Genomic DNA, 13,685 nt, shown 5'->3' with positions numbered 1-13,685 from the left:
TATTTTCCTGATTAGATAAATTTTTGACTAATTGAGTGGTGCAATACGTTAATGCAATGCCTTTTTATCTCTGGTACACTGGTTCAATTAGACAGAATTTTGTTGGCTTTAGATGGCCTACAAAAATGAATTTGGAAAGGCTCAATTATGGGTATGCTGACAAAATAAAATGGCGCACAATCACCACTAAAAGAGATTAAAAGGGAAGTATCAGATGTTGCAAGAGTGAAATGAAAACAGAATATATAGTTTCACGTGTCAAAAGTGCGGCATACAATTTTATACTATAGTCTATCTTCCTCTCAGACAATGAACGGCTTGCATTTTTGCAGCATTTGTGACTTCTCTATTATTATTCCAGTGTTTGTAAATCATGTCCTGCAAGGCCATGGAATAATACAGGAAAACAGAAAAATTCCCAGTAATTTTACAAATTAAAATGAAACCTGTCATAGTATTGAGAAAAGGGCATGCTATTTACCACTTGGAAGATCGGCTCCATTTTTGTTGTATGAAAACACAGGTGCACTGGTGAGGTACTCTCCCTTTTCACTCACAGCAAACCCAGGGTACAACAGATCATCAAAACAGCTTGTGATTTGAGATGCAGGCATTGGTGGGAGATTAGCCCCATGCATAGGTGCAGAAAGTGGGGTAATAAATGCTGAGGTCACTTGAGCCTGTGACATTGTCTGACTGGACATCACTGAAGATGAAGAAAAAGTTGAAACGACTGTCTGTGTCAAACACTCTGTCAAACAACAGAAGAAGCTATCTTCAATATTCCTTCTTAAAATTGTCACACAGTACTATTGCAATGAAGCTGTGAATCATATTCCTGAATTCTTAATCTTTGTTGTTTTCGAAATGTTTACTGTTAGGTAACTGAGCATTTGATTCCCAACTCTGACATTCTTTGACATTATTAACATCACCAACTATGACATTCTTTGACGTTATTAACATCACCAAAGTAACAAATGACTTTACAAATGTTCAAAGATATCATTCATTTTGTTACAAGAAATACTAGCATTTTTAGGAGTTGCATATAATTGTTGTTATTAATGTGCTCCAGATTCATACATTAAATTTCTTAATACACAAAAAAATCAATTCCAATGCACAATCACACTATATTTTTCTAAGTGCTCAAACCTATAAAGTATACCTGAAATATTCCCAAAATTAACTCTAGAACATTTTCTGAACAAATAATTTGACATGAAGTGTACAATACATAAGATAGGTTGAATTTTTAAGGATAGATAACCTTAAAAACTAAGTGAAATCACTGTTAAAGACATAATTTGAATTCATCTTTACATTAGAACAAATATTATAGTCATAGAGGCTCACAGCACAGAAAAAGGCGCTTCAGTCCATTGCATCTGCGCCAGCAAAAACAATCACCTAACTCATCCAATCCCATTTTCCAGCACTTGGCTCAAATCCTGTATACCTTGGAATCTACAACTCTCCACGCTCCACAGTCTACAACCAGATTCACCAACTTAACTCCTGACATATAAGTACTTCTTAAATGTTGAAGGTTTTTGTCTCTACCACCTTAAAGGCGGCAGGTTCCAGTCTCCCATGACCCTCTGTGGGGGGAGAAAAAAGTTTCCTCACATCTCCTCAAAACCTCCTGCACCTTACCTTAATTCTATGCCCCTGGTCATTGATCCCTCCACCAATGGGAAAAGTTCCCTCTTGTCCACATCCCTCATAATTTAAGAAACTTACAGAATACTGAATGGCCTGGACAGAGTGGATGTTGGGAAGATGTTTCCATTGGTAGGAGAGACTATGACCCGAGGGCACAGCCTTAGAGAAAAGCGAAGACCTTTTAGAACAGAGATAAGGAGAAACTTCTTCAGCCAGAGGGTGGTGAATCTATGGAATTCACTGCCACAGAAGGCTGTGGAGGCCAGGTCATTGAGTATACTTAAGACGGAGATAGATAGGTTCTTGATTGTCAAGGGGATCAAAGGTTACGGGCAGAATGGGGTTGAGAAACTTATCAGCCATGATTGAATGGCAGAGCAGACTCTATGGGCTGAATGGCCTAATTTCTGCCCCTATGTCTTATGTCTTAATTTTATGCATCTCAATCTCCTCTGCTCTAAGGAAAACAACTCCAGTCTGTCCAATCTCTACATAATTAAAATCCTCCAGCCCAGACAACATCCTGATAAATGATCTCGGTAACCTCTCCAGCGCAATCACATCCCTCCTTTAATGTGCACTCCAGAAAGGCACACAATAGTCTAACTGTGAAATTATCTACATACTACATGCAGTATGCAACTATCTTTTGAATTATATCAGTAATCTCCAAATAAACACATTACCTGCTGATCGGCAAGTGACTGACTCAGATGAATGTACTGAAAGCACTGGTGAAGTCAATGATGGTGCTGATGAAGGAAGCCGTGACAAGCTCAGATCTGACTGAAGGACAGGATCCATTCTTTGCACTGTAGGGCAAGGGGGAATCTCCAATGGATTCTTCAAGACAGACATTTAAATGAAATTAATATATATCATTTTTAAGAAATATGTAATTTAACAATCTGATAATTATTTTCATGCACACAAACTGTACATGTTGGAGTGCACCAGAAAATTATTTTAATCATGTTGGTGGGACTTTCTGAACATGTATTACCATGTTGTGGCCCCTGTGGAGACTGACAATTTTCAAGAAGAAATTCAAGCTTCCTGTCAATAGTTGACTGGATTACATGACAAAATTTCACATTTTGTAATGTTTTCTCTAACCAACTCTGTTGACTAACCACAAATTGTGTGGGCAACTTTTACTTCATACTTACTACCAGTCATCTTTGTCCTGTGTCCAGTGTATTGTTCTCACCTTGCAAACACCTTTGAGGAACAGCAACTATCTTTGGCCTCTCCCTCTGCAAAACCACCAAACTGGACAGCCTAGCATGGATGAGCAACCAGGTTAACCAATCTACATTCGGAGACATCTAAATCCTTCCTAAATGTTGAGAGTTTCTGCCTCTACTATCCTTACAGGCAGTAAGTTCCAGATTGTTGGACACTCTTGGCTGTTTCAATGCCTCAATTCAACTTGGTAAGCCTCTGATCCTGCATCATGCCATCCCCTGGTAAGATTGCAATTCCCTGGCAAAATCTTGGTCTATTTCTTCCTTAATTATGCAAAGTGTCTTCCCAATTCTTTCTTTTTGACTTAACAACCAACATGTTGCCTCCCTTCAGAGAACTGGCTGATGGTGGTTATTAGCCAAGAATCCTGCCCAATGGGCTTCTGCACCATCTTACCAAGCCTCCTCGTTATTCCTGTCTTGTGTGGGTTGGTAAAATTCAGATCCTCTTATTGAGCCTTCAGATTTGTGATTATCTTTTGCTGCTATCTAAAACTCTCCCAATCCCCAGTCTCATGATTCTTCTTGAAAATGTTAGTAATCTCTTCTTTTAATCTAGTAATAACATTAGCTTCTAGTTAGTCATGAGTCAATAGCTATTAAACATAGAAAATAAATGCAGGAGCAGGCCATACGGTTCTTCAAACCTGCGCCACATTTCAATATGATCATGGTTGATCATGCAATTTCAGTATCCCATTCCAGCTTTCTCTCCATACCCTTTGATCCCTTTAGCCACAAGTGCCATGACCAGCTCCCTCTCGAACGTATCTAACAAACTGGCCCTAAAAGCTTTCTGTGGTTAAGAATTCCACAGGTTCACAACTCGAGTGAAGAAATTCTTCCTCATATCAGTCCGGAATGGCTTACCCCCTATTCTTAGGCTGTGACTCCTAGTTCTGGACTTACTCAACATCGGGAACATTCTTCCCGCATCTAGCCTGTCCAGTCCCATCAGAAACACAAAAAGTGAGATCTCCCCCTCATTCTTCTAAATTCCAGTGAGTACAAGCCCAGTCTTTCTTCATCTGCCGGTTCTGCCATCTGGGAATCAGTCCAGTGAACCCTCATTGGACTCCCTCAATAGCAAGAATGTCCTTCCTCGGACTAGGAGGCCAAAACTGCACACAATACTCAAGGTGTGGGCTCACCAAGGTCCTGTATAACACTCTTCTCCTAAACTCAAATCCTCTCGCTACGAAGGCTAGCATGCCATTAGCTTTCCTCACCACCTGCTGTGCCTGCATGCCAAACTTCAGCGATTGTCCCACCATAACACCCAGGTCTCATTGCACCTCACTTTTTCCTAAACTGCCACCATTCAGATAATAATCTGCCTTCCTATTTTTGCCATTGGGGAGAATTTAGGAAGGATTTTGTTTTCGCTATTGCTTTAGTGCTTTTATTTCTCATTGAAATACAAATTCATTGAGAATTCTAAAATACTTCTTTCTAAAAAAAAAAAAAAATCGCAGATAGAAGATACGCTTCCATGCTTTTGTCAGAGGTTTGGGTATTGATGAAAACATCAGAAGTCTCTTGTTTCCCTCCATACAAACATCAGCCTGAAATTTCATTTGAAAGACTGTGACAGTCTTTCTTGATCTGACAGTGCAGCATTCTTTAGTACAGCACTGATGTGTCAGCTTAGGTCATGTGTTTGAGTCTCCTGGTGCAGTTTGAACCTAAACATCAGCACTATGAACACCTCCATTACAGCCATCAGCGCTACTCATCAACAACACCGCAAACAATGAGATCTTGTGAAAGTGTAACATGTCTGGTCTGTATCAACACCACTTTCTCCACCTAAGCAACACTGCCTGGCCCTGCCACCTATACACCCTCACAATGCCAGTGAAACCTCAGAGAAACCCATCAATTTTTAAGCTAAAATTAACCTACCTAGTCTCCCCTCCATCAACTTCCCAAGCTTCCAGTCACCAAATTGATGTAACCTTAATTCTTGCCAAAATCAAGTGCTGCAGTCTCCATGGCTCTTCATGTCATGCAGCTCATGAGTTGGCTCTCAAAAATTATGTCATTTGCAAACTCCTCATAACCTTTAATGATTTTCTACTAATTTGTGTATTCACACATATTTTGCTTCTCTTAGCACCTACTATTCACTTTGTCCTGATGTTCAATTGTTGGTACCAACTCAGTCGGGCACACTATAATGCTAGTGCGTTTAGCCTTTGGCCACGCTAAGTTGCCCATAGTGTCCAGGGATGTCCAGGGATGTGCAGGCTAGATGGATTAGTCATGGGAAATTTAGGGTTACGGGGGAGGGTCCTGGGTAGGATGCTCTTTGGAAGGTTGGTGTGGACTTGATGGGCCAAATGGCCTGTTTCCAGACGGTAGGACTTCTATGAAACTCTCCTTGCCAACAGGTAACAAGTAAGTAGTCCAAACCAGGAGATAGAATCTCCCTTGATTTGAAAGGGACAATTAGCTATTTATATAGCTTCAGAAACACCATCCCACGGAGCAAGGCAAGGAGATGGGCATGCATAGTAGAAGGATTGAACCTACGCTGCTGGTGCAATTCTGCATTACTGTCTAGTCAACCGAAATAACCTACCCTCCCCCAGCCAGCAAATGCTTACCCAACACCTCTTCAAACATTATAATTTAGTTCCCATTCCAACTACATTAAGTGCCCAGCTGCTTGACTAGACACTTTTGTACTCAATGTAACCCCATGCTTTACCAAATTTAAATATTAATTTGAATGTTGTATTTTCTCCACTTCTAAGGTGATAAGAGCAGGTGGCAGATAATATAATCCAATGCTCAACAACATGGAAAGTGTAATTGTTCCTTCTGCAGTACTGTTGTGTTTCTGTAGTGTAGTGGTTATCACGCTCGCCTTACACCCAAAAGGTCCCCAGTTCGAAACTGGGCAGAAACAGTGGTGCTTCTTCGTTACGGAGACAGGCTTCTAGATTAACGTGGACGGAGCATTCTTGTTGCATTGGTGGTTCAGTAGTAGATTTCTCGCCTGCCATGCGGGGGCCCAGGTTCGATTCCCGACTAATTCCTAGGGGCAGCACGGTGGCTCAGTGGTCAGCACTGCTGCCTCACAGTATTAGGGACCCACGATCGATTCGATTCCACTCTCTCTCATACACAACATGCGCACGGTTTTAAGTTTGGACTATGATATGACTGTAGGATATAGATTCTTTCACTGTTAGAGCTGCTGCTTTGTTTCACTCAATTTTTAAGAGGTTCAGGACATCTTAGGATACTCTGACAACATATAGAAAGCAGGATATAAAGCATGGACATAGCATGCCACTACTACTCTTCCTATTAATTACTGAAAATCAATAAAGAGTGTCAACTTGGACCTCTAACGGATCGTATCTTGCTGACATACACAGCGCTTATTCCTTGATGCCAACCAGTTAAAAAATGTTTTGGAGGATGATCAGCTCTAGAGACCTGTTCTATGGTGGATTAGGAGGGTGGAATCTTGCTTGGACAAGATTAGCTTCCAAGCTGCTCATTTGTATTGTACTCCATGTAGTGTGGGTTTGGTCAAACAGAGCCATAATATTTCATAATGTGTACAATATCTTTGAAGAACAGTGACATTAATAATGAGTTTAGGTAAGTTGGACTCTTAAAGGAAGTGTTCCAGCGATCTACTGCCATCATGATCAGAGAAAAAAAATTATAATTAGTTAGCATATAATACTACTTCATTCAGTTTAGCTGAATAAATAACTACATTATTCATTAGGCATCTTTGAAAAAATGTTGGAAGCGCTTTTCAGGATGAAATCATGACAGAGCGAGTCTGGTGTTTATCAATCTTCTTTCATCATGACTAATTTTATGAAACCTTCTTGGAATAATTACATTCTTTCCAAATGTTGCTCCATAACAGAAACACTTCCCATGTTTTCCAATCATGAATAATTTAGACATCATGTATTTCCTTCATCTTCTAATCCCATGCATGTTTTGTCTCTATATCCTGTTCTGCATTCAGTGAACCCCCAATCTCTCCAACACATTATTAATCTCTTTCTATTCTCTCTGGTTAGATATTGAACTTATACAGTTATACTGTTTGGTTATTGATACCGATATTTTTTCCTCAAGGTAACATTTCAATGATATATTGACATTGTTTCATTCCCTTAAAAATGATCAAGTTCAAGAGTATTCACCTCTAAGACATGTAACCTTGATACTTCACCTGAAAGCAGTTTCAGCTCAGAATTCTCCAGAAGGTTGGAATCTGTCATTATGTTGTTTTATCATCAACATAATATTATAGATGCACAGATACTTAAATCCCAGTAATACAAAACTAAATTAAAACATATACCACACACTCACATGAAGTGCAGGAAAGGGTTGCTCAACTCTCTGATGCATTTTATTTGGGGATTGAGCCTCATTAGCTTCTGGCTCCACCTTCATTGATGAAGCAAGGTGTTGACATTCTGCATTTGTGTGGTTCAATTCCAAATCTCGATCATACTTTCTACAAATGAGATACAGTTAAAACAAAATTACTTGTTTAGCATAGTTGGACTTCATTTTGTTGTGTTGTGGGAAAATGTCTCAAGAAAACTGTACAGCAGCAGGGGCAGAACACACTTTAGGGGATAGTGGATCACAGCACAAACAAACTACAATAAACTCTCAACGGACAGAGATGAACATAACAGACCACCTTCACTTAAAGTTCCAACCGTGCACACACACACCTCACAAATTAGACTTGCAGCTTCACAGTTTAATCTTACATGTTTCAGATTCCACAGACATTTCAAAAAGGGTGAATTTGAAAAATCTAACTGGCTTCAACTTTCCACTTATATGCCTTACTTGTGAGAGCATGGTGTGAGCAAGTTGGACATTGCATTTTCTGCATTGAGCAGTGTCTACGCTTCTAGATGTAGTTAATAGGACGTGGAGCTCTGAGATTTCAGACAGTTTTGAAAATCCTGATATAAATGCAAGTTCTTCCTTCCTTTATTTCTTTCTTAGCTGATGATGCAAGGACTGAAAGACACTGATTCAAAGTTGTGCGCAAGAGATATAGAATAATTTTTTTTAATGCAGTGTGGCCATAAGCTGAAACCCACTGGCATTAAGGATAGTGCAAAAAGAAGTGATGCATGATTTCAAAACAAAGTTGGATAGGGATGGAGAGAAATAGACCTGCAGAATTACATGAATAGAGTGAAAGAATGAGATTAGCAGGACTACTCTACAAGGAGTCAGCATGGACTTAAGATGAATTAACTCCTCCTCTGCTATTATGTCCACAAGCTAAATTTTACAAAACACCACGTTCACCACAAGCGCTCCTAGGCACTTCATTGGTTAAAATGTTGGGGAAACGAAGAGGAAGAAAACAAAGTCTGTGGTCCCAACAGTAACACTGCAATGTTTCTTTGTACAGAGTGCTGTTAATTGCTTTATGACCATCACATTAGATTGCTCACACTTCACTTCAAGCATTGCTGCTCCACTGTTGACTGCAAATACAAATCTTATTTATAAATCAGGAGCTGTGCTCTGATGGGTATGAAATTCCACATCATGGATCCTTAGGCCTACAACTCAACGTATCAAATAGTGGAGGAGCTGCAAATGGACTTTAGAGGACCATAATCCCTGAATACTGTCCAACAGTAATTTGTAGTGCATGAATATAATATATGCCAAATAATTCAGAAGGTAAATAACACCATTTAGAAATGCATTCGCCACTATGGAGATGAAATTGTCAGTTAGCATCTTGCACACTGTGGTTGTACTTTGCCTACTCTAGCCCTGCACAGTAGATTAAACCCAACTGCACCTCTGTGTCTGAATGAGAAACAGGAAGAACTGAGGTTGAATATATATGGCTAATTTTCTACTAGAGTTGTGACCATCGCGAACAATATGAGAACGTCCAAGTTCATCTCAGGTTTCTTTATTAGCAGAATTTGGGAAACACAGGCTAAATCATAATTAGAGTCTATTCCTAATTCATTTGTTATAGTGTTGATAGCCTGTTGCAGTCATTTCGTCGTAGCATTTCCACAATGCAGCTGTGATTATGAGACTAGTTTTAGTGAACTAGGAGCAACTAGTAATCATAGAATCTCAAGAATGTGGAAACAGGCCATTTGGCCCAACATGTTCACACCGACCCTCTGAAGAGCATCCCACCCATTCCTACCTGATCCCTCTTACCCTGCATTTCCTGTGGCTAATCCACCCAGCCTGCATATCCCTGGACACAATGGGCAATTTAGCATGGCCATTCCACCTAACCTGCACATCTCTGGACTGTGGCAGAAACCCATGCAGAAACAGGGAAAACGTGCAAACTCCACGCAGTGACCAGAGGTTGGAATTGAACCCAGGTCCCTGATGTTGTGAGGCAGTAGTACTAACCACTGAGCCACCATGCTGTCCCCCACCCCCTGCTTTGTCTTGGCCAGGTATTGGTTCTTCCTTCCTTCCTTAAGGAAACTGGTGAAAATTTCAAGATTTAAAACAACCTGGTAACTTTTATGGTAATTTTCTTCTGGTACTTTCCCGCAAATTATCAGTTATATTTTGGATCCTTTGGCCACAGTAATGGTGAATGCCACAAAGTTCACAACTATTAGAGAAACTTATAGAAACATATAAAATTATGAAGGGAATAGATAGGATGGAAGCAGGGAGGTTGTTTCCACCGGCACGTGAAACTAGAGCCAGGGGGCATAGCCTCAAAATAAAGTGGAGCAAGTTAAGGACTGAGTTCATGAGCAACTTCTTCACCCAAAGGGTTGTGAATCTGTGGAATTGCCTGCCCAGTGAAGCAGTTGAGGCTGCCTCTGAATGTTTTTAAGGCAAAGATGGACAGATTTTTGAACAGCAAAGGAATTAAGAGTTGTTGAGTGGGTGGATAAGTGGAGCTGAGTCCATGAAAAGATCACCAATGATCTTACTGAATGGTGGTGCAGGCTCGATGGGCCAGATGGCCTACTCCTGCTCCTATTTCCTATGTTCTAATTTTCTTACTAAAGGCTGCAACAGCACTGCAAAGTTCTGGGAGACTATTTATCCAAAACTATAATCCAAAAGTTGCTGTGCGCTTTAAAAAAAAAATGGACATGCTGAGGCTAAAGCAGAATCATTGTCATTTGGGAAACTGAGCTAACTGCCCAGAGATATGCTGTTTGACAAATCCGCATGTCATTAGGACACATAGCCTACACACCTTAACATTACATTGGCCCCGAACTTCATACACTACATTTACTCATTTGTGCGATTAGCAGAACGTCTTTTTGGCTTAATGGCAGCGTCCTGATCATAATAAATACCACTCATCTTGCTGATGCTTAATATCAGCATGAAACAGCACCTCACCATCACATATTCCTTCAATCTGTTTGCAACAAGCAAAGTAATAACTGTATCCAAACAGTCCATATTTATAAAGCCCAAAATACTATCCACTGTATACTTGATGTGATTCCATCATTGGACAGCATTTTCTATATAATTCAAGTACACTAAAAACTACATGGACAACAAATTTAAATAGTTAGTCACCTCATAATGTGCCACATCTGCACACACTGGAAGATTTGAAACCACTCTGCTATAATATATATTAATACAAACAGTCCTCTTTGCAGACAGAAAGAACACATGGTGCCTGTTTCAACTCAACAAAATAGGTCACTGCCATTCTCCAATTTATTTTTCGAGGCAATGCCTTAATTGGAGTCAAGCTGTTTGGTTTAAATTTTAATGAAGCTCAGCAGTCTCCTATCAATTAACAAATAACTGTTGCATTCTCCATGGCAGCATCTCCACCAACGAGTCCGCTTTCTAACCAGTCAGTATTTTTCTCATAAAGTACTTAGTGTAAAAAGATGTGTTTTATTTACACTGGTAATTCTTGCAAATTGTCCTAATGACAGCAAAATGTGAAGTTTCAACAAAATGTGCCATTTTTCAGCACTACAAGTTCTGTACTAATAAACGAATAAGAGAGGGAAATGCTGAACAAGTCAAATGATCAGATCAATGGAAAGTTGAGCCTTTGTTTTCAACCATCCCAATAGATCATAATGGGAAGCACGGTGGCTCAGTGGTTAGCATTGCTTCCTCACAGCACCAGGAACCCGGGTTCGATTCCACCCTCGGGCGACTGTCTGTGTGGAGTTTGCACATTCTCTCTGTGTCTGCGTGGGTTTCCTCTGGGTGCTCCAGTTTCCTCCCACAGTCCAAAGATGTGCAGGAAGGTGGATTAGCCTTGCTAAATTGCCCATAGTGTTCAGTGGTGTGTAGCTTGGGTGGGCTATAGGGGGATGGGTCTGGGTCGGAAGCTCTGAGGGTCGGTGTGGACTTGTTGGGCCGAAGGGTCTGTTTCTATGATATTTACAGGATGGTGGTCGTTCCATACCAGATGACAATAATCTATCCAACCTAATTCCATTTTCTTTCTTGATCCATTGCCCTATTTATGTCATGTCATTCCAAACACAGTACTAATTATAAGTTAAGAGGTATCTGTCTCTTATCATCTTTTCAGGCAGTGAGTTCCAGATTTTCTGAGAACTTCTCCTTGAATCCCCTCTGTACCTCTTAAACCTATGCTCCTCATTATCAATTCAACCAAATAGAGCCTTCCTAACCATTCAATCCAGATCCCTCAATTTTATGCACTTAAACCAGATTCCCCCCCACAGCCTTCTCTCTTCCACGAAACAACTCTAGCCTATCCAATCTTTCCTCAAACTCTCCCGTCCAGATTCCCCATTTATCTTCTCCACTCTAATCGCAAACTTTCCTATCATGTGTTAGCCTGTAGAATGCAGTTCTAATTGTCATTTATAAAGTTCCATCATAACCACCCAAATTTTATGCCTCATCCAAGGCAAGCATTCTGCATGCTATCTTGACAAACCCATCTACTTGTCCAGTCACCTTCAAGGACTGAAAGATATACACTTCAAGGTCCCTAACTTACTCTACACTTCTCAGCATACTACCATACATTGTCTATTCCTTTGCTTTTTTGGCTTCCATATTACCTTGCTTTTCCAGACCAAGTCCCATTGCCATTGTTCCAATCACATGCCTAGTCCATTGATACCTTCCTGCCGTGTACAGGTTCCTTTTTCATCAACCACATTAAACGTTTGTATTAAATTTAAACTTCTTGATCATGCCCTATTACATTCAAATCGAAATCATTGATACGCGTCACAAAAGGCAACAGAACTCATACTGGTATGTAACCTGAAAGGAAACAGAGTTCATATCACAAAACGCTCATTGATCATTACATTTTGCTTCCTGCTTTTGAGCTAACTTTAAATCCAGCTTACCACTTTGCCTTGGATCCGAAGATCTAACTTTTCATCAGTAATCTGCCACATGGAACCATATCAAAAGTTTTGCTAAGATCCATTTAGACTGTTTATCAAATGTACTACTCCCATCAAAACTCCTTACTTTGTGTAGTTAAACGCATGCAGCCAGAGAAACAAGAGTTCCTCCAATACTCACTTTGAAAGTTGGGGAAAGTCTTCATGTCGTCCTACATACTCAGCTGATGATTTTTTGGGTTGTTGGCCTGGGGACTGCTGTGTGGAGTGCTGCTGCCTGGCACCCATTGTTTGCTGGAGACGTGGTGGTAGGCTTGACTGTAATCGGCTTGGTTTATTTACAAAACTGCTTGAATTCTTCACTCCCTTGAAGTCAGCTTCTGTCAAGTGAAATATACAATTCTTTTATGTACAGTATTTTGGTCTGACTGTACAATAGCATGGCACAGTACAATCAACTACTAACAAAACTTCTCAGAACATTTAATGTTTCGGGTGATACCTGTAGCCCAAACTGAAATACCGGTAATGGTCAATTCAGCTCAATATGGAAAGTTGTGAAAGATGACGCAGGATAATAAAATGACAAAGAAACCTTTAATTATCAGAGCTATAGTTATCAAGACACACATGGGAAGAAATTTGAAACTACTTCCATCTTCATAGGATCATCACTGTGGTGAAGGGTGCGAGGACTTTGAAGCAACATAAAGAACACAACTGCAATGTCCATCAAGCCTGTGGAACATCTGGGGTCTAAGACAATCATAAGAGGCATTTTGAAACAATTCATAGGAACTCTGTCCATTAGGGATAGCATCGGCATTCACAAGGCATTGAGCTGACTATGCACATAGTAACTAATCTCTGGTCCCCCAGGTTCTAAGCACATGTCCTAAGGGGTATGACATTCTTCTGTTTTTCATTATGCAGCAAAAGGAGGACGACACATAAGAAGTTCTGCTTTTCTCTGAACATCAGACCAGCACACCAGGTGCGAACTAGGACTAGGCTATTAAGAGTCTAGTTAGGGAGCATGTAACCCTTTTAGTCTTCTCATTGAGTTTAAAGCGGGCAGCTGAAAGGGCATGCCCATTTTCTGTGAATTAAAGATTCAAGGCCTAGGTAAAAGAGATCACTGCTTTTTCTTCTGTGGGATAAAGTAAAGGTTGAGAGACAAGGCTAAGGACTTTGCGGACGATTCTACCTTTTGAATATTATTTGGAAACCAGATGCATAAACCTTAATCTCACTGTTTAAATTTAAGATGGAGATAAATAAAAGAGGCCAGTTTTCTTATATTTTAGAAAGGTATCACACAAACTAGATTGGGAAGATTCAGTTTCTGTGGATATTTATAAAATTAAAAGAAATCAGTTCAGAAGTTTTATCATTCATTGAAGGATCCTGCATA

General features: G+C 40.1%; 1 protein-coding gene across 1 annotated transcript in view; it reads right to left on the bottom strand.

The window, feature by feature from the left end:
* Nucleotides 1-473: 473 nt before the first annotated feature.
* otud4 (OTU deubiquitinase 4) overlaps nt 474-13,685 on the bottom strand; it is a 101,552-nt gene continuing 88,340 nt past the window's right edge. The window contains exons 9-12 of the mRNA XM_048607301.1: nt 12,453-12,651; nt 7,272-7,419; nt 2,355-2,511; nt 474-751 (exon numbers count right to left, since the gene is read on the bottom strand). Coding sequence (XP_048463258.1) covers nt 474-751; nt 2,355-2,511; nt 7,272-7,419; nt 12,453-12,651 — 782 coding nt within the window. The remainder of the gene's footprint in view (nt 752-2,354; nt 2,512-7,271; nt 7,420-12,452; nt 12,652-13,685) is intronic.

Source organism: Rhincodon typus, chromosome 1 (genome assembly GCF_021869965.1).
Source record: "Rhincodon typus isolate 14 chromosome 1, sRhiTyp1.1, whole genome shotgun sequence".
In the NCBI taxonomy this organism is placed as follows: domain Eukaryota; kingdom Metazoa; phylum Chordata; class Chondrichthyes; order Orectolobiformes; family Rhincodontidae; genus Rhincodon; species Rhincodon typus.
The sequence above is the reverse complement of the archived record's forward strand: the minus strand, read 5'-3'. Positions and strand labels throughout refer to the sequence as shown.